This window comes from Phyllopteryx taeniolatus, chromosome 1 (genome assembly GCF_024500385.1).
Source record: "Phyllopteryx taeniolatus isolate TA_2022b chromosome 1, UOR_Ptae_1.2, whole genome shotgun sequence".
NCBI lineage: Eukaryota > Metazoa > Chordata > Actinopteri > Syngnathiformes > Syngnathidae > Phyllopteryx > Phyllopteryx taeniolatus.
The window spans coordinates 36237521-36256520 of NC_084502.1; the positions used below are offsets into that span (position 1 = coordinate 36237521).

General features: G+C 40.3%; 1 protein-coding gene across 2 annotated transcripts in view; it reads right to left on the bottom strand.

The window, feature by feature from the left end:
- The window catches only part of dennd2da (DENN/MADD domain containing 2Da), a 37771-nt gene extending 19279 nt beyond the window's left edge, over nucleotides 1–18492 (bottom strand). The window contains exons 1-4 of one of the 2 annotated variants that reach the window (XM_061792550.1): nucleotides 18241–18492; nucleotides 14438–14504; nucleotides 14251–14337; nucleotides 399–491 (exon numbers count right to left, since the gene is read on the bottom strand). In XM_061792550.1, coding sequence (XP_061648534.1) covers nucleotides 399–491; nucleotides 14251–14337; nucleotides 14438–14504; nucleotides 18241–18270 — 277 coding nt within the window. In that variant the 5' untranslated portion in view covers nucleotides 18271–18492. Of the gene's footprint in view, nucleotides 1–398; nucleotides 492–10661; nucleotides 11030–14250; nucleotides 14338–14437; nucleotides 14505–18240 lie in introns of those variants that run through there. The other variant, XM_061792559.1, reaches the window with a different exon arrangement.
- Between the last annotated feature and the right edge of the window lie 508 nt (nucleotides 18493–19000).

A 19000-nucleotide genomic window follows, 5' to 3' on the forward strand; every position in this document is an offset into this window, starting at 1 on the left:
AGGTAATGATTATTTGCTAAAAAAGTTGATCAGTTTGAACATTAAATATCTTGTCTTTGTAGTGTATTCAATTAAATATAGGTTGAAAACGATTTGTAAATCATTGTATTCTGTTTTTATTTATGTTTAACACAACGTGCCACCTTCATTGGAATTGGTGTTGTATTAAATATTGATAATACTGTTGATTGTGTTATATTATACTGTAAAGAGGAGTTGTGTTATAATATATTATACAGAGGTCAAAGAGGAAGACCAAAAAGGAGATTTATGGATGTGGTAAGGAGACTTTGGAAAAATGGAAAGATAATTCGCTTTGGAGACCCATGAATGGGGTTACGCAAAAAGAGAAAGAAGATTTTAACTGATGTTATTACTGTATATTATGTAAAACTCACTATCTCTTTTGCCCTTGCGGAAAGAAGACCACATGGCACTTAGCCTCTTGAGTGCTTTTGGTCGTCCACCCCCATCGTCAACTGGGATGGTACCTGTTGCGAAATAATGTCAGTTACACTCAGTATTGAAATACTTACACATCAGTATGAGTTTATTCACAATTCTGTAAGGCTATGTCCGTTGATGTGCTATTCATTTTTCAGTGGAAACTCATATGGTATTATTGCGGAAGACATAATATTCCTTGATATTAAAGACCACATTAAAGGAAAAAGTTAAATGCTAATACATGTATAGGAATTTTCTCCAGCACACCCGCAACCCTTGTGAGTTTAAGCTTAAGTTCAGAAAATGGATCGATTGATGAAATATTCACATTTTATATATTTGCTATTAAGCACCATACATGCAATAATCACTGTACATTTTATTTTTTGCTTTTACTTTAAGCAGACATGACCTTTCAGAAAAGATGAAACCAAGTTATGATTTACATGTTTCCACAGAGACCAGCATTGTTTACAAAAGGGGAAGAGATAACAAAATAATTGACACAGTGATCACACATTCACAACAACGGACAATGTGTTCAATTAACCCGACATTCATGATTTTGGAATGTGGGAGGAAGCCGGAGTACCTGGAGAAAACCCACGTGAGCATGAGTAGAACAAGCAAAGTCCACAGAAGAAGGCCAAAGCCAAGATTGGAACCCCAAATCTCAGAACGATGTTGCCCCATGATAACAATAATAATGAATTTTTAAAACAAATCTTCATTCAAACAAACAAGTAAATTAAGAATTACTTTTGTGATTTTGTGTTGCATTACAGATTAAATGAGTTATGCTTAGGATGGTGAAAGGGTTAGCACATCTGGCTCACAATCAAGAGGTTCAAATCTGGGCCCTGGCCCAGGAGTTTGCATTTTCTCCCCATACTTGCGTGGGCTTTTGCAGAGTACTACGGCTTCCAACCACATTCCAAAAGCATTCATGTTAGGTTCACTGAAGACTATAAATTTTCCATAGGTATGATGTGTTTTTCTACAACCCCAATTCCAATGAAGTTGGGACGACACCACTGGAATAGGGGTTGTATATCCTGCTGGTGACATTGTCCGGCTTGTACGAAGCCTCTAGCCCAAAGTCAGTCCGTTATACTTTTATGCGCAACCTAATTCCGCATTCGGCAAAACGGGTATAAGCACTTCCTCTTGTTTCGGGTGAATAGTGACCCTTGTGACAAAGCAACCTTTGGGACTCTACAATGTCTATGTTTAACACAAGATGTCACCATAGAGCCACCAAAGATAACAATCGATGTTTATACTTTGTTTGTGTTTACATATATCATATTTGTATAAATAAATTATATACATGTATTTAACTTTTGTACAAAGACACCAGCCATATGAAAACACAATTTTAGCAAGTTTGGCTTAAAACAAAAACTGTAGTCATCCTCGTTAGCATAGCATACACAGGAAGTCAGCTACTCTGTTTTCTGGGTTTGGTCACGTGACGTTCCGCATATAGCGGGTTGAATAGGCTCCGGCTCACCTGTGACCCAAAATGAGGACAATCGCTATAAGAAAATAGATTGATTGTCTATATGTGCCCTTTCCCAAAGTCAACTGTGAGAGGCTACAGTTGACAGTAGATTTATCTTTCATACAGCGCATAGGCCGTTTTGTGGTTTTTCAAGCTGCAAGGCTGGATGACCAATTTCCCAGCAACATCCAAGATCAAGCTACTTTTGGCCTCTTCACCTACAAAACAAAAATTTGGTGTTTATAGATTTTAAAATAGTTATTCTCCCTTAATTATCAGAGTACAACCATGGATCAGATGTTAAGTATTAGTAAACATTATGAACGGACAACAGAGCAGTAATTTGTTTCCAGAGACCATCCCAAATCTTTCCTGACAAAAAAAAAAAAAAAAAAAAATATTGATAATACTGTTAGAATCATTTAATTTACATGGCACCAAATTTTATAAAAAGTCCTAGGGTCACAGGACATAACGACATTCAACAGATAAGCACGGCTCAACAGAAGCAAAACTCACTGTAAGGTTGAGTTGGTTTGATTTCAGGTACTTTTAAGGACTGTGGCTCAGCCAACACTGTCAATAATATTGATAATTCTGAGCCAAAATGTGGTAGAACACATACAAACTGTTGAAGTTTGTTCTGAAAGGTTAATGGGATAAAAGCACAGCAGCTTTCGCCAAGGTCTGTGTGTTTTAAAACACTGTGAAAAGATTTATGCTTGTGAACAGCAGAAGGTGATTCATTTTACTAATGACTATAAAATCCGCAGCAGTAAATTAGCTCATGAAGGCACTACTGAATGGGATAGTAGCTTTGCAATATGGCAACGTTACTCGAGAGATTTGTAGTGTCTCAATGAAAGAAGTCTATCTTGGCCTGTAGTGGGTCTTTCAATATATTTTCCCTTCTGACTAAAGTCACTTCAAACATATGCAGTAAGTGTGTATGCCCATAAAGAGGAGGAATTTCCAGCATTGCTGATTGTTAAGGTTTACGTCTTTCATTCTAGTCTTTTACATTTGCTTAGCTGATGGGATTTTATTATGTTTTTTTGTGTCCTGGCAACGTAGTACTTCACTAGTCTGTCCTAATAATTCTTAGTGTGCTACAGCGCTGGCAGGCTGCTGAAACATTTGTTTACTTCAGACTCCAGGGAAAGAATTTTCATACTTGTGCTGCATTCACATCTCATAGGGTTATAAACAACTTCCAATTAAGAACTTTCTCAAAGTCATACTTTAAATGGCAATGGTCAATGTTATTTTAAAGAGAAGCAAACCAATTAATTTAGCTTCATAGCAAGCAATGGCTTAAGAGCCTTCACTTAACTTAAAAAAAACATGTTTTTGGAATTTGGGAGGAAACCAGAGTACCTGGAGAAAAACCCACACATGCACAGGGAGAACAAACTCCACACACAGAGGCTTGAGCCGAGACTCAAATTCAAATGTATTTTTTTTGTTTTTTGCTAATAAAATGATAACTGCAGTTATTAAAATGTTATCTTTCTGTAACACTTCACAAATCGAAATGTTTACAACTTTAACCAACAACTGCCTATGGTGGGTAGCGGTAGTTGTACAAAAAAACAAAACTGTCCACAAGAACAGCATTCAGAGTTGATATATAAGAAAAATGTTTTGCTGTGATTGAACTTAAAAGTCAATACCACAAGACTGAAGGAGAACTATTTCAATAAGTGTGTTGAAATTTAATATTACAGTAAAACCAGTTGGGTAATCACATCCTCCCTGAGGGTATTACTTAAAATCCCACATTAAGTACTGGGAAAGTAAAGGTTGTCACATACAAAAACCTGAACCTGTACTCCACAAGTATGTTGGCGACTACTAGTTATGTACAAATGGTTATTGTTGACAATGTGCTGATTCAGTGCAGGGCTTCCCAATGTATTAAGTGAGCCTGTTCACATGAAGTGGGTGGTGATGGCAAAAGATGACTCATTTCAAACAAGAGTCATCAAGAGCAAACCAAAATCCGAAACAAATGTTAGCAATTGACCTATAATTAAACATTTAATATACCGTAATTTCTCGTGTATAATGCGCATTTCCACCCAGCCCCCAAAATAATTGTCAAGTCAATAGTGCGCATTATAGATAGGTATAGGGAAAATGGAAAAAGACCGTTCACATTTTATAAATGTATGCGCCATCTAGTGGTTATAAAAAGCTGTACACTTTCATTCCAAAACGGCACCGCCCCCTAGAGGTTATGAGAAAGGTCTACACTTTGATTCTAATATGCAACCGCCACCTAGTGGTTATAAAAAAAGGTGTAGCCTACACTTTCATTCCAATACACAGTTGTTCTTATAAGTTTACATACCCTGGCAGAACTTGTGAAATGTTTTATTTATTTATTTATTCATTCATTTTTTAAATATGACTGATGACTGAACAACAACCATCATTAATTTCTTTATGGTTATGTTTTGTGTAATGATAATGCTTTTCTGAAATGCTTGACCGTTTAATTTGAATCCCATTAAAATAAAATTAAATGTATCTCGCCTGGTCCTTCATGTTTTCTACGTTTAATTGTACCCATCTTACAAATTCTGCATGGGTAATCAAACATATGAGCACAACTGTGGGTTTTCTAATATACTAAATAAAAGTAGGGCTGTGAATTTCAAAATAAGAGCAAGTAAATTGAAAAAAGGATTATGTGCTCAAATAAAGTGCTTAACTTCAGAATAATTCCCTGAAAAAAAATAACAAAATACAGATAATACTTTGTTTTGGTCATTTGGGTAGAAGCAAAATCATGCATTGTAAAAATGCATTATACATGGGTAGAACGGTTTTCCAGAATTTTAAGGTCAACTTTGGGGCTGCGTATTATACATGGATGCACATTATACACGAGAAATTGCGGTAGGTCAAAAGTCACAGTTCCCACAGATAAAACCACAATAGTAAATAGTGAACAATTAAGTTATATTGGCCTACTAGCTTTAAATACAAAATATGACATGATCATCAAATTGGTACAGCACTCACTTCCTTATACAGTATACAGGCACCTGATTGGACATGTAACCCATGTGACCACATCTCAAGAAATACAGTGAGGATTGGCTGATTGGGCCACATGACCGAAATCCTGCGTTTGGATTCAGAAGTACTGAAAAAATAAAATACGACCACTCCATACAGTCACCATACACCTTACGGCCACAACTCCGGCCGGCTGCCTCAACGATGGCGGCATGGAACATGGCCCACTGGGATGTGGTCGAATTTCTGTTGGAGGTGGAAGTTGAAGTTCCTTCTGACAGGGGACTCTGCCAGATGTTCTCCGCAAACCCTAACAATACATTTGGGTCTTCTAAGTCTGACCGGCATCTTACCCACATCGAGCCCCACACACCAAGAGGTGTGTGCCCCTCTCTTGTTGATAATAGAACTATGGCCTAGGGTGTCCTGATGCAAAGTGCACGTTATGACACAATTATGTTTGAATATAGTGTTCATTTGTAAAATCAACAACAGCTGTGCTGACGAACGTTGATTGGTTGACAGACCTCTGTAGGAGTTTACATTTGCATTCACAGAACCGCTAAGACTGAATGCAGCGTTATGCAAGGCTCGAAATAAGAGGATTAAAATACACTGAAAAGTAAAATTTCGAATCACCGATCGAACGTGGCCGACCCCACCATAGGCTTGCTGCGAGATCTGCTGCTGCCTGACTCGGATCAGCTAAGGGGCGGAGGTCTGAGTCCAAGCGGGCATGTGCGTCTTCCTCGGCCAAGGGGCGTGAGGCTTCTAAACACTGATCTTTATGTATTCCCGCTGTGCTGCACTTGGTGAACAAAGAACAGGCTGGACAAACCCTGTGCTCGCCGAACTTACATCGCCGGGCCGAAGTCGGGCTCGGCGGAGAGCCGCGGCGGTTGACCAGATGGCGAAGTCCGCCGCCGGGAGGGAAGTCCGCTGACAACTTGGCCAACTCAGTCTCGCTAAGGAGCGGAGATCCGAGCCCAAGCGGGCGTGTGCGTCTTCCTCGGCCGAGGCTGAGTGGTGTGAGGCTTCCAAAAACCGATCTTTCCGTTTTCCCACTGAGCCGCACTTGGTGGACAAGGAGCAGGCTGGACAAACTCTGTGCTCGCCGAGTGGACTTGGTGGTGAAAAAAACAAGGGCTCAGCAGCAAGATTCGCTGTTGCCTCGGCGGTAAGGTCCACCACTGGCTGACTCTGTCCCGCTAAGAAACAAAGCTCAAAGTCCAAGCGGGCGTGTGCGTCTTCCTCAGCCGGGCCATTGGAGACTAACACGAGCGTGAGGCTGGCCGGCGGGGACGCTCTGATGGACCAATCCAGTCAGTTGCGGTGGAAAAAATAAAAAATAATTTCAAAAAAAAAAAAACCCTTCCATTCACAAATAAATATTTGCAATTTACAGTCTGTTTTTTTATGCAAACACATTTACTGATACCAAATACTGCTGTATTTAAAAACTGACTAAGAGCTGTCCAAATTCATTTATTAATTTAACCTTATCCAGATAAGGTATTTGCAATGCCAACCTGGCTGCAGACAGCAGAGTAAAACAAAGCAAAATAGAAGCAAGTAGATATACAAACTGTATACAAACTGCAGGGTCACATTAAATCAATCAAAATATGGTACTTTCAAAACAATATGTTAATCTTCAATACTTGGTTGGGAATTCCTTTGCTTTAATCACTGCCTCGATGCACCGTGGCATTGAGGAAATCAGCCTGTGGCATTTCCTGGGAGTTATGGAAGCCCAGATTTCCTTGATGCTTGCTGTCAGTTCTTCTTTGTTTTGGGGTCTGGTGCCCCTCATTTTCCTCTTGATAATACCCCATCGATTCTCAATGGGGTTCCGATCCGGCGAGTTGACTGGCCAGTCAAGCACTGGGATGGCATGGGCATCAAACCAGGTTTTGGTGCTAATGGCGGTGTGGGCCGGGGCCAGGTCCTGCTGGAAGATGAAATTTGCATCTCCATAGAGATCCTCAGCGGAAGGAATCATGAAGTCCTGTAAAACATTCTGGTAGACTGTTGCGGTTACCTTGAATTTAAGAAAGCAGAGTTTACCAACACCTGCACTGAACATTGCACCCCAAATTATGACTGACTGTGGATATTTCACACTGGACCTGAAGCAGCTTGGCTTCTGTTCGTCACCAGTTTTCCTCCAAATCCTTGTACCTTGGTTCCCGAATGAAAAGCACACTTTACGTTCATCGTAAAAGAGGACCTTGGACCATTGTCCAACAGTCCAGTCCTTCTTCTCCTTGGCCCAGTTGAGACGCTTCCTACGTCGGCTCAGGCTCAGAAGTGGCTTGACCCGAGGAACCCAACAGTTGTAGCCCATCTCCCGGATCCGTCTGAATGTGGTGGTTTTTGAAACTGTGACTCCCGCCTCATTCCACTCTTATTGGATCTCTGCTAGATTCTTGAATCATCTCTGTTTGATAATCCGCTGAAGCCCACACTCATCTCTTTTGCTGGTGCATCTTCTCCTGCCACATTTTGTCCTTCCATTGATATGCTTGGACACAGCAATGTGAACAGGCAGCCTCCTTAGCTCTGAACTTTTGTGGCTTACCCATCCTATGGAGGGTATCAATGATGGTCTTCTGGCCAGTTGTCAAGTCTGCAGTCTTCCCCATATTGAACCCAACTGAGACAATTGAACCAAACTGAAGCAATTTAATGACACCTGGGGGAACCCGTGCAGGTGCTTTGAGTTTAGTAGATGATTAGTGTGTGACACTCAGTTTAAAACATTTATGGCCTGCAAGATTTGGGCTGATTTCTTCCCATATTCACATTTTTTGAATTCCTGATTTTGTGGGCTTTATGAGCTGGAAGCCCAAATGATGTAAATATAAACAAATAAATACTTGAAATTGTGGGCCCTGAATCTATAATCTCTGAAAGTTAAATTTTTTGAATGGAATTATGGAAACAAATAAACTTTTCCATGATATTCTATTTTTTGGAAACGGTCTGCATATGTACAACTACATTGAAGTAGTATGTAGCATTCTATATTGTTCCTGACACACAGGTCCAAATACATATAGCATTTCTAAACTGGGTTATTGCTAGTTGTATATCTGGAAAAAAAAAAAAAAAGTCCTGTTTAACAGCCCCACGCCCAGAGGCTCTTGAACAAGTCACAACAGCATGCTGTTGATTCAAAAGTCAAGGGAATGGTGCAGTCCAGGGAACATCTGTCAAAAAGGGACCCAAATCCATGGATATGGCATTACCTGTATTTAATTACAATTGAACTCAAGAAAATAACATCTTTGTAATCAATATAGCAAATAACGAAACTACAATCGGAGCTTTTCATAATTTTCCTTCATCACGTTTCCTTTTCCATGTCAACAACCACATTCCACAGTTTAGATGGAGTCAGTCATGAAGAATCTCATCTGGTTTTTGCAGAGCAAAAAAAAGCCCCATTGAAGGAGGTGAGGAGAGGACGACTAACAGAGTTTAACTGCTTTCGGTTTAAGGCAGCAATGTTAGCAAAAATCTAAAAAACTTATAATGTGCACTAAAGACCAAAAAGGATTTTGGGTTTTCATATGAAGCTGTGTAATGGCATTAAAATACCTGTCAAATAACACGTGTCAATTGCTTTACAAGTTTAACAATGTCAACTCAAAGACTAAAATCAAGAGTGGTTTATAAAGAGACTATTTTCTAAACCCACTCTCTGATTCTGAAATATTTAAATATTAAACATTTTAATAAAGTGAGATTGTAAAGAAAAAAGCAGTGACACAGCATTGTTTTCTTGACTCACCATAAGATCTTAGCACTTACTAATTCTCCTATCAGATTGCTCTGATGTCACATCTTTGCTGCTGATATTTGCGTTTGGGGATGTACAGACTAGTCGGCACGACTGCACAATGACGTTTAGCGCTTGACGTCAATTAGTTGCTTCTCACGTGCTTTTGTCCTGCTTGAGGAGGAGGCAGAGCAGCTTTCAGCAATGTTAGTGGGGCTGAGTGAAATTAGTCAGTCACCTTCATTGATTTAAACTCTCTTCTATTTCTGAATGTGCAGCTTTGGTAAAGTGAGGGAGAACCATAGAAGGGGAAAAACACCAGGCTCCAGCAAGATTTTCAACAATTTTTCATCCTGCCATATATGCTGTGGTGGGTCAGAATGAGGACAGGTCGCACCGTTTGGCCCAGTTGGGCAAACGTTACCAAGCTGTCAGTGCGGAAAGCACAGAGCGAGAGGATTTTTTTTCTCTGGCTGGAAATAGTTCTAATGTGTATGTTCTGCATACAGTCAGTATATGAGCTGTCCATTGTTGGTGAATAGATTATTGCGAAGCATTACCCCCACCTGTGAATTTTTTAATTATACAGCTGTACTGAAAAACATCAGACGTTATCAGCGACTAGTCGACGGCAACAACTTTCATCACATTCGTGTCAACTTGAAAAAAAACTTGAAAAAAAAAAAAGTTGTGCAACAGCTAATTGAATATGATATGCTGCAACGTCTCAACAAGTGATCTTTTTGCACGGCAAAATTTCTTAGTGTTCATATTACAGTATATTGTAGGTATCTTACTAAATTCTGAAATATCGCCACCAAATGAGATCGCTCGAGCGGACGCCGCCATTGAAAAATCTGAAAATGGCCTGCATTTTTAACGAATAAGACTAACATACGGGCATTTTTCCTCCCAAAGAGTCAAAATGTCGGTCACAAATTTCCTTATGATTTACACTGATTTCTGGACAAGAAAATATGGGCCGATTTGTGACAGAAAAAGTGCCACAAGATCCTTAATCCTTCCAATACTTACAAAGTAGGCCTCATTTTATTCATGTTTCTATCCTCGATCAAATGATGTCTATTTTCTTGTTTAGGTGGTCTGAAATTTTTAGTAACATACCTATGTAAAGTATATAAAGATTTCCGTGGCCAGGAGCGCATCCCACGTCATTTCCTTTTGCAAAACAAATTAAAAAAATAATAATAATTTTAAAAAAAGGAATTGCACAATTCCTGTTACAGGAAACAATTTCGATGTTCTTGTTTTGTTAATTATATTTTATTCACTTCATGGCTTGCTTGCTTTTTTATTTGTTGTTGTTTCAAACTGGGGACCAAGGGCGTATGTCGTCACGAAACGCAGCAATTAACAGAACACGCTCAGTTACTGCCAGAGAAGTGTGTTTTATTTAGCTTAATTATGACTTCACTACTGCCTCGGCGTAGGTTATTGATAAGATTACGGTGCGGTCCGATTTAAGTACAAATTCCAGTTGCATCGCCGCTAGAACAGACCTCCGTCGTAAACCCCCCTCCCCCCTCTCTTCTTGCATTTCGTTGAGTTACAGTTTCAGGCTTCATAATAGCCTACAGTATACTCATCAATAATACACAATGGAGACCAAAAGACGTAATGTCAGGGCTGTCAACTTGATGTGTGTGTAAAACCCCCAAAAGTCATTATAGCTATAGAACACCTGACAGCAAGAGAAACTCAGTTGAACACGGTGAACTCGAAGGCATCAACAGGTACATAAACAGCTTTTTGTCGACGTGCATAATGGCGTTCAGCTACATCTTTCTTTTTGGGGCTTAGTGTGGCCTGAGTTTCTAGCAATGATTCTGTGAAACAAAAGAAAGTAAACATCGATAGTATCAATTGGCAACAACTTACTCCATCTGCTTCTCAAGTCCGTCCGGCGGCGTTCCGCATGTCTTCTCTTTACCGTCTCACTCATCGCTGCCTTAGTCCTTAAAATCCAATTTTGAGCTGTATTTCCGCGGAGAAGAGACTAAACCACAAGAGATACCGCATGATTTGCATTCCGGCCCACGACAAAGTCCACCATCATCGTGTATACGCGTGTGTGTGCCCGAGCCTCGTGTTGTACTCCGGTCTCGAAAAGTGCTGCTGCCTTCACTTCACTTCACCGCTGTGCGATTTCTCAATGACAGCTACCGACTGCAGTCACTCCATTCGTACAGTTTGAAAACGACACTGCCGCTGTAGTTGCTTCCGTTGACTAAGCACAGCTAAAACAGTGAAGGGAAATATCAAGCACCTGCATTGCAGTGGTGGGAAGTTCAACTCATGAAGTAAAAATAAAAAAATACTTTGTACTTTTGCATGCACAAGTAGATTTCCAGATATCTGTACTATACTTGAGCATTTATTTTTCGGGTGACTTTCTACTTAAACTCCTTACATTTGAAAACTTTGTATTCCTTACTTTGTCAAAATAGGCATTTTTCTTTTTTGTAAACTAGCAATTGCAGATGACGACTCCACAAAAAAAAAAAAAAAAAAAAAAAAGGTAACTAGAGACAGGTAAATGCAACAGCAGTTTGGATAATGATTCATTGAGATCTTGGGGTCTTATAACATGGAAAGAATAGGCATGTAAGTGACTTGGAGGAACGTGAACAAAGGAGAATTAATGATCACAGCAACAGATTCTGAGAAGCAAGATATTCCCCATTCATGGCCTTATTTAAGAGAGCTATTGGATGTTGACTACAAGAGGGATTCGTGGAGAACCCGTTGTGCCTTGTGCCAGCCTAAAAAACAAAACAAAAACACATGCAAGTAAGGTATATTTTTTTAATTTGTTATCATTACCTATTTTAGCATTTTTGTTTGTCAGTTTGCAATGTTAGCAAAGCTATGGGAACACATTGTATAGCATAAAAGTCAAGCCAAAGCTAGCTAACATGTTACATGATTATTAGAATTTGTCTTCTTCTCAGTATGAGCAATATGCAGCACAGGAAACTATTTTGTGTGCAGATATTAGTTGTTGACTTGTCTTTCTCAAAATGGGTATTGTATATAATCTTTACTTTTTACTTTTGTACTTAAGTAAGTTTTTACTTTTACCTAAGCACAGGAGTTGGATGAGTACTTCTCCTTACACCGGTCTTTTTAAAAAATAAATTTTTACCGAGTCTTTGAAGTATCAGTACAAGTACGTGTAAATTGGAGTATTTTTGCCCTCTGCTGCATTGTACAAAGTGCACTGGAGGTTGAAGTCGAGAAATGATTGTGTAGTCTTTTCAAAGTGAGTTTAAATGTAGTGTTCCTTCACAGTGGTTTCAGTTGAACCCAGATTCTGGGTTCAAATATTATCTGAGGCCATTCTGTATGGCGTTTGCATGTTTTCCATGTGCTTGTGATGGTTCTGTCCAGGTACTCTGGCTTATTCCCTATCCATACACCGAAGACGAAATCACAGGTGTCAAACTCAAGGCCCTCAGGCCAGATCTGCCCATTCACATCATTTTATGTGGCCTGCAAAACCTTGCCACAATTTCTTTCAAAACGGGCCATAAAAATGACAATAACCAAAGCAGGGGTAAGTACAGTATGTAATATGATGGGCCGATTATTAGGGTAAGAGTGTCACTGTCTCATGCTATAGCAACTCGTCTAATCTGGATACAAACACAGTGCAGCTAAGCTTCTGGCTAGTGGACATAAAGGCTAACAATATGCTTTTGGCAGAATGTCAATCTCATTTGAAATGGCATCACTTGAACGTGGTGATCAGTGCAGCACGAGGATAAAGTAACGCGGTACAAAAGCAACTTCTACGTTGCATTTAACTGACCTCTCGTGGGCTAGTCAATAAAGCAAAGACAATAATAAATGCCATTATTTTAGTTTTTTTAATAACATAATTCAAAATGGTGAAACTGTTACTGTTGCACTTGCTTGAATCCTTCATTACCTAAAAAGAAGACAAACTATTGATGTTGCACTTTCTCTCAAAGAAAATATTGAAGCTGTTGATGTTTCATTTTCAATGTTAATAAATGTGTTTCACACGTGGTTTGTTTTGCCTTTTGTTCCCTTTGCAGTGATTTCCAACAAGTGTGCCACCGCAGATTAGTGTACCATGCAACGCTATCCAATTCCACTTAATTGGTCCAAAAACTATTATTTAAATAAAGTGTCTATGTTCATCTATCAATGCCAACATCGTATAGTGACAGGCAGGACAATTAAATGCTCTTCCGCTATTCAGAAGGTAGATAATTAAGTTAACCTGTGTATTGCTGTTTTTTTGACAGTTTTGTTTGGTGCTGTGGCATGTGATTTTTTCGAGTGTAAAAGATGTGCCGTGGCTCAATAAGGGTTGGGAAACACTACGATACCCAATGTGAACAGAACTGAGACCTTAAACTCAAAGTACGTACCAAACAGCGATTTTTGGAGTACCGTTGCACCCCTAGCGATGACACATTCATGTAGTTTTACCATTATAACATTATAACCGGCAACCATAACTATGTGGCCCACAATGAAAACAGGTTTGACACGCTTGCAGTCTAAATTGTCCGTAGGTGTGATTGTGTGTGTGAATTGTTTCCTGAGTATGATTCCTGGGATCAACTAGTGATCAGTCCAGGGTGTGCCCCACCTCTCACCCTAAATTATGAATGATAGGATCCACCTCCCAATAACAGTGAACAGGATTAGTGGTATATGAAATGGATGGATATGGAATTTTCCATTGCGGGACAATTGAAAAGAACCCTGTTTGTTCAAATTATTATTATTATTTTTTTGACTGCAAAACATTTTTTTAATAGTAGAGTATCTGTTTGAACTGTTCAATTCGTATATTTAACGTTCATAGTATGTAATGTGACTATTGATTGAAGGCTACTCTTATTATTCATTGAGAATAATTTAATTTTGAAAAGTGACAATGTAATGTGTACGTACTGTAGATGAATTTGTGAATTGCAATGTACTGTATGCTCCACAAAGTAGCCACACTGCAGCTTCCAGGAAAACTGGCGCAAAGAGCCATAACAGCCGAGCTGGCATTTGTTTGCCTTAAGGAAAGAACTCGCCAAAGTGCGACTGTGCGCGATCACAACGCCGCTGTGGCCTCAAGCATTTACATAATTAAACAACAGCGACAATTGTTTTCCACACAACTGGTGATGGGCAGTGAGTCTCAGGTGTTTCCACACCGGCAGCGTTACGCCCCTTTTATGCGTCTGATCCTACCTCAGATAATACCTTGAAGGCAGTAAATTGGCAGGTTGACATCAACTCACCTTTGTGCATCAAGACATCGCACAGAACGCAGATGTGATTAGGGGCTGAGCACCTCTAAAGTTCGCCCTTGTTGTCAGCTATCCATCCATCCATATACTGTATCCTGTTCATTGTTATGGGTGAGCTGGAGCCTATCCCAGCTTTCAGTTCTTATTATTTGGTGTTGTAGAATGCAGATAATAATTACATTTACCCCGTCTTGAAAACTCTCTAGCTGATGAAAAGGACCATGCGCTTCTGTGCCGAGCAAATCCATCCTCTTCAATATTGGTGTTCCTTTCTGCAAGAAGAGTTACCATCAGATGAAAGTGGATTTTGTAGATGTGCGTCTACATTGAGTTCAGTGGCCTGTATAGTCAGTGGTTCCCTCACAAACTCACTTTTAATGCGTAAAGATGAAAAGCTGAGGCTCCTTCTCCAGTTTCGGGATGGCGGCTGCCCTGTGAGCTATGAGAACATGGGGCAATGAAAATTATATATATATATATATATATATATATATATATATATATATATATATATATATATATATATATACCCGTTCATAAAGGCGAGCGATACGACCGTATCGGTAGCAGACTCCATAATCGGTATAAAATACGGCAGAAATCCTTAGATACATCGGTTTTAGGGCTGTGGACCGGATATCGTGAGGCTCGGAATCGGTTCTCTGGGGCTTTACAGTTGCAAGAGCTCTCGCGCTGTGCGCCACGGCCGTAACGCTATGCTTACAACCAAAAACCGCAGTGGTGGGGCCTGGCTACACTACTAGTTAAACTACATTTTCCGTAGCGTCGCTATTTCAACATCAAATAGCCTTTCAGTGGTTAAGCTATTTTCGTGTTCACAGCGATAGCAAAGTAGCATTCATAGATGCTACACTTGTGTTTGCCCAGCAGTTGTAAACAGTGAATGCAACATCACGTTGCATACCTTGTCTCAAATCCCCCATCGACACTGGGGCCGGCGAAATGTGTGCCGCAGAGTGTAAACATGCGGACAATGTGGCAAAGGTGGGTACATCTCGGCAATTCCCACGTGCTATATACAGTGGGTACAGAAAATATTCAGAGCGCCTTACATTTTTCTCTCTTTTTATATTGCAGCCATTTGCTAAAATCATTTAAGTTCATTTTTTCCCACATTAATGGACACACAGCACCCCATATTGACAGAAAAAAAAAGATTTATTAAAAAAGAAAAACTGAACTATCACACAGCCATAAGTATTCAGACCCTCAGTATTTAGTAGAAGCACCCTTTTAAGCTAATACAGCCATGACTCTTTTTGGGAATGATGCGATTGGGGATCCTCTGCCATTCCTCCTTGCAGATCCTCTCCACTTCTGTCAGGTTGGATGGTGAACGTTGGTGGGCAGCCATTTTCAGGTCTTTCCAGAGATGCTCAATTGGGTTGAAGTCAGGGCTCTGGCTGGGCAATTCAAAAACAGTCACGGAGTTGTTCTGAAGCCCCTCCTTCGGTATTTTAGCTGTGTGCTTAGGGTCATTGGCTTTTTTAAGGCGAACCTTCGGCCCAGTCTGAGGTCCCGTAGCACTCTGGAGAAGGTTTTCGTCCAGGATATCCCCGTACTTGGCCGCATTCATCTTTCCTTCGATTCCAACCAGTCGTCCTGTCCCTGCAGCGGAAAAACACCCCCACAGCATGATGCTGCCACCACCATGCTTCACTGTTGGGACTGTATTGGACAGGTGATGAGCAGTGCCTGGTTTTCTCTACACACACCGCTTAGAATTAAGGCCAACAATTTCTATCTTGGTCTCACCAGACCAGAGAATCAGGTCCAATCAGTGTAATCAAACACAGCTGGACTCCAATGAAGGTGTAGAACCATCTCAAGGATTATCAGAAGAAATGGACAGCACCGGAGTTAAAAATATATGAGTGTCACAGCAAAGGGTCTGAATACTTATGGCTGTGTGATATATCATTTTTCTTTTTTAATAAATCAGCAACAAATTCAACAATTAAGTTTTTCTTCTGTCAATATGGGATGCGGTGTGTTCATTAATGAGGAAAACAATTTACTTAAATTATTTTAACAAAGGCGGCACGGTGGCCGACTGGTTAGAGCGTCAGCCTCACAGTTCTGAGGAGCGGGGTTCAATCCCCGGTCCCGCCTGTGTGGAGTTTGCATGTTCTCCACGTGCCTGCGTGGGTTTTCTCCGGGCACTCCGGTTTCTTCCCACATCCCAAAAACATGCATTAATTGGGGACTCTAAATTGCCCGTAGGTGTGAATGTGAGTGCGAATGTTGTTTGTTTGTATGTGCCCTGCGATTGGCTGGCAACCAGTTCAGGGTGTACCCCGCCTCCTGCCCGATGATAGCTGGGATAGGCTCCAGCACGCCCGCGACCCTCGTGAGGAGAAGCGGCTCAGAAAATGGATGGATGGATATTTTAACAAATAGCTGCAATATAACAAAGAATTAAAAATTTAAGGGGTCTTAAAACTTTCCGTACCCACTGTACCTCAGCAAACTAATGCTTCTTCTTGAGCCCATTCAGTCCACTAATAATTTCCAGTGTTGGTACTTTGCGACCCCAAAAAGAAACTGCAGAGAGGACACACAGCCAGATACAGTTCTTCAAATACTTGATTTTAGTGCCATGCAATAATTTTTTTTATTACTATCTATTATATTAATTTCATTTATCCATCTATCCACCTGTGTGGCAGATGTGCTCACCACTCGATCACCATGCAGCTGATTTAATTAGATTTATCCATCCATCCATTTTATGTGGCGCTGGTCCTCAGGTTTGCGGGTGAGCCCATTGCAGCTAACTTTGGGTGAGAGGTGGGGTACACCCTGGACTGGTCACTGGCCAATCATAGGGCAACACACAGGTATATACAAACAACCATTCACAGTCACTTTCACGCCTATGGACAATTAATTGTCATCATCTAAAATGCACGGTTGTTGTTTTTTTGAAAGGGAAGAACATGTAAACTCCACGCAGGTACGAAGGAGGTGAAATTGTATTCCCTACCCTCAGAACTGAGAAAGCAGATGTGCTGTACACTTGCGCAATGTGCTGCCCTAATTTAATTTTAATTTTATTTGATTCAATTTAAATTGAATTTAACTATCCCTCAAGGGGCTATTCAACATACATTCTGTCCGAAATTTTAGTTGTTTTGCACACCATATACACTGAAGTAACATTAGGGGCTTTCCCACCGCAGGAACTTCCCTAGTTCCCCTGGTAGCTTGAGTTCCCCCTGTGTCCCCACTGAAAAAAACTACCAGGATACGGAAGGTACCCCCTGGATTATTTCTTTCCTCCTGGTGGGCAGGGTCTTTCTAGAGCTACCAGGAACTCTTCGAGGGCTGCGCTGATGAACGCTGATTGGTTGACAGACCTCTTTAGGGCGTTTACTTTTTCATTTACAGAGCTGCCATTATACGGCATCGCCTGAATGCCAAGACATTACAAAAAGTTGTCATTTTGAATCAATAAATCAATATATAAATAAATGTAGAAGCCTGCAGATGTCTAGAGATGTAATTTATTCTTCTCAAATTTGTAGTGGAATTGTGTCATGTCCCTATTGCATTTTCCAGCTGAGAAATCACATCTCTAGTCATCTGCAAGCTTCTGTTGCACAATCTATTTAGGTATGTCATCTCAATAAAATAGAATAAATATATTCTAATTTATTCAAATGTACCTGTATAAAATAAAACTCCCTACTTCAAAGACTGTGTGCAACCAGATCGGCATTGCAAATGAGAATCAGTTCTGAATTGCCTCACTTGGATAAAGAGGTTAGGTTTTAAAGGTATCAAAACTATTTGAAATTTATATTAGGATATAAAATAAGACATTGAAAGCTTGAAATACCAGCATTTTTTAGTAGGTGTCAGTAACGTACAACATCAGCCTCATTTGCGACCCTAGTGAGGATAAGCGGTACAGAAAATGGATGGATGGATCATTTGTGTGGGTTTTTTCTTTCAGAATGTTGGATTTCATTGGCACAGACAGTTTTACGTTCCTCCCAGTTGCAACACACAGGAAATGTCAAGGTTTCAAATGTTAATACCAATATACTGCAATGGTAATGTTCAGTCCTATAATCTCATAAATTTAGAAGAGATGAGACAAAACTAAACTACAATGTAAATAGGAACATTTGTAAAGGACCAACACTTACCTCCTGTGTGCACTCTGATGTTGTTTCCATGTCTGAGCCACTTGAAGAAAGTATTGATCACGTGGATCCAATGTAACGTAATGTCATACGCTTGAGTTTATTCTTCGCTAAAGAACCGGATTACATTCTTCTTTCCAACAGCATGCAGGCATTGGTGTGGCTGCTATAAAGCACTTATATGAGGAAGTGCACTTGTTGAAGTGTTGTCAGACCAGTGTCAAGCTGGGATTTCCTCTTTCACTGTGAAGTCAAAGTACAGTGATATCATGATGTAGCTGTTTTCTGAAATGGGCCTGTAGTAGAGGCAGGGCCAGTCAGGGGAGGTGTGGCAAGAAGAAAGACAAGAATCAGATAAATATTGCTGTCCAACTGGTTTAACTGACTGAGGTGGCATAATGAACTGGCCACATGGAACTACAGTATATGAAAACTCTTGGGTACAGTTGGTGTTTCCTCCCTGCCTTGGTCACACCTGCAGAAGTGCATCTAAAGAGAAAAAGGCAGCTCTAATACAGCACAAGTATGGCAGGGAGGTGGTGAAGCACAAATGGAAGGCCAGGAGTTGTGGGCCTGGGGGCCACAAACCCAACAAGGGCTACTTTGGTTTCACATAACTCTTGTAAACAATGACCAATAACAAAGAGGACTATCAGTGCTCACTGTCTCCCCAGTAAACCAAGTGTGCCAGAGGAGACAAATCCTGATATTGAGTCTGACTCGTTTTGCTAGGCAACTGTTGGAAGCGGAAAAAGGCAGAAAA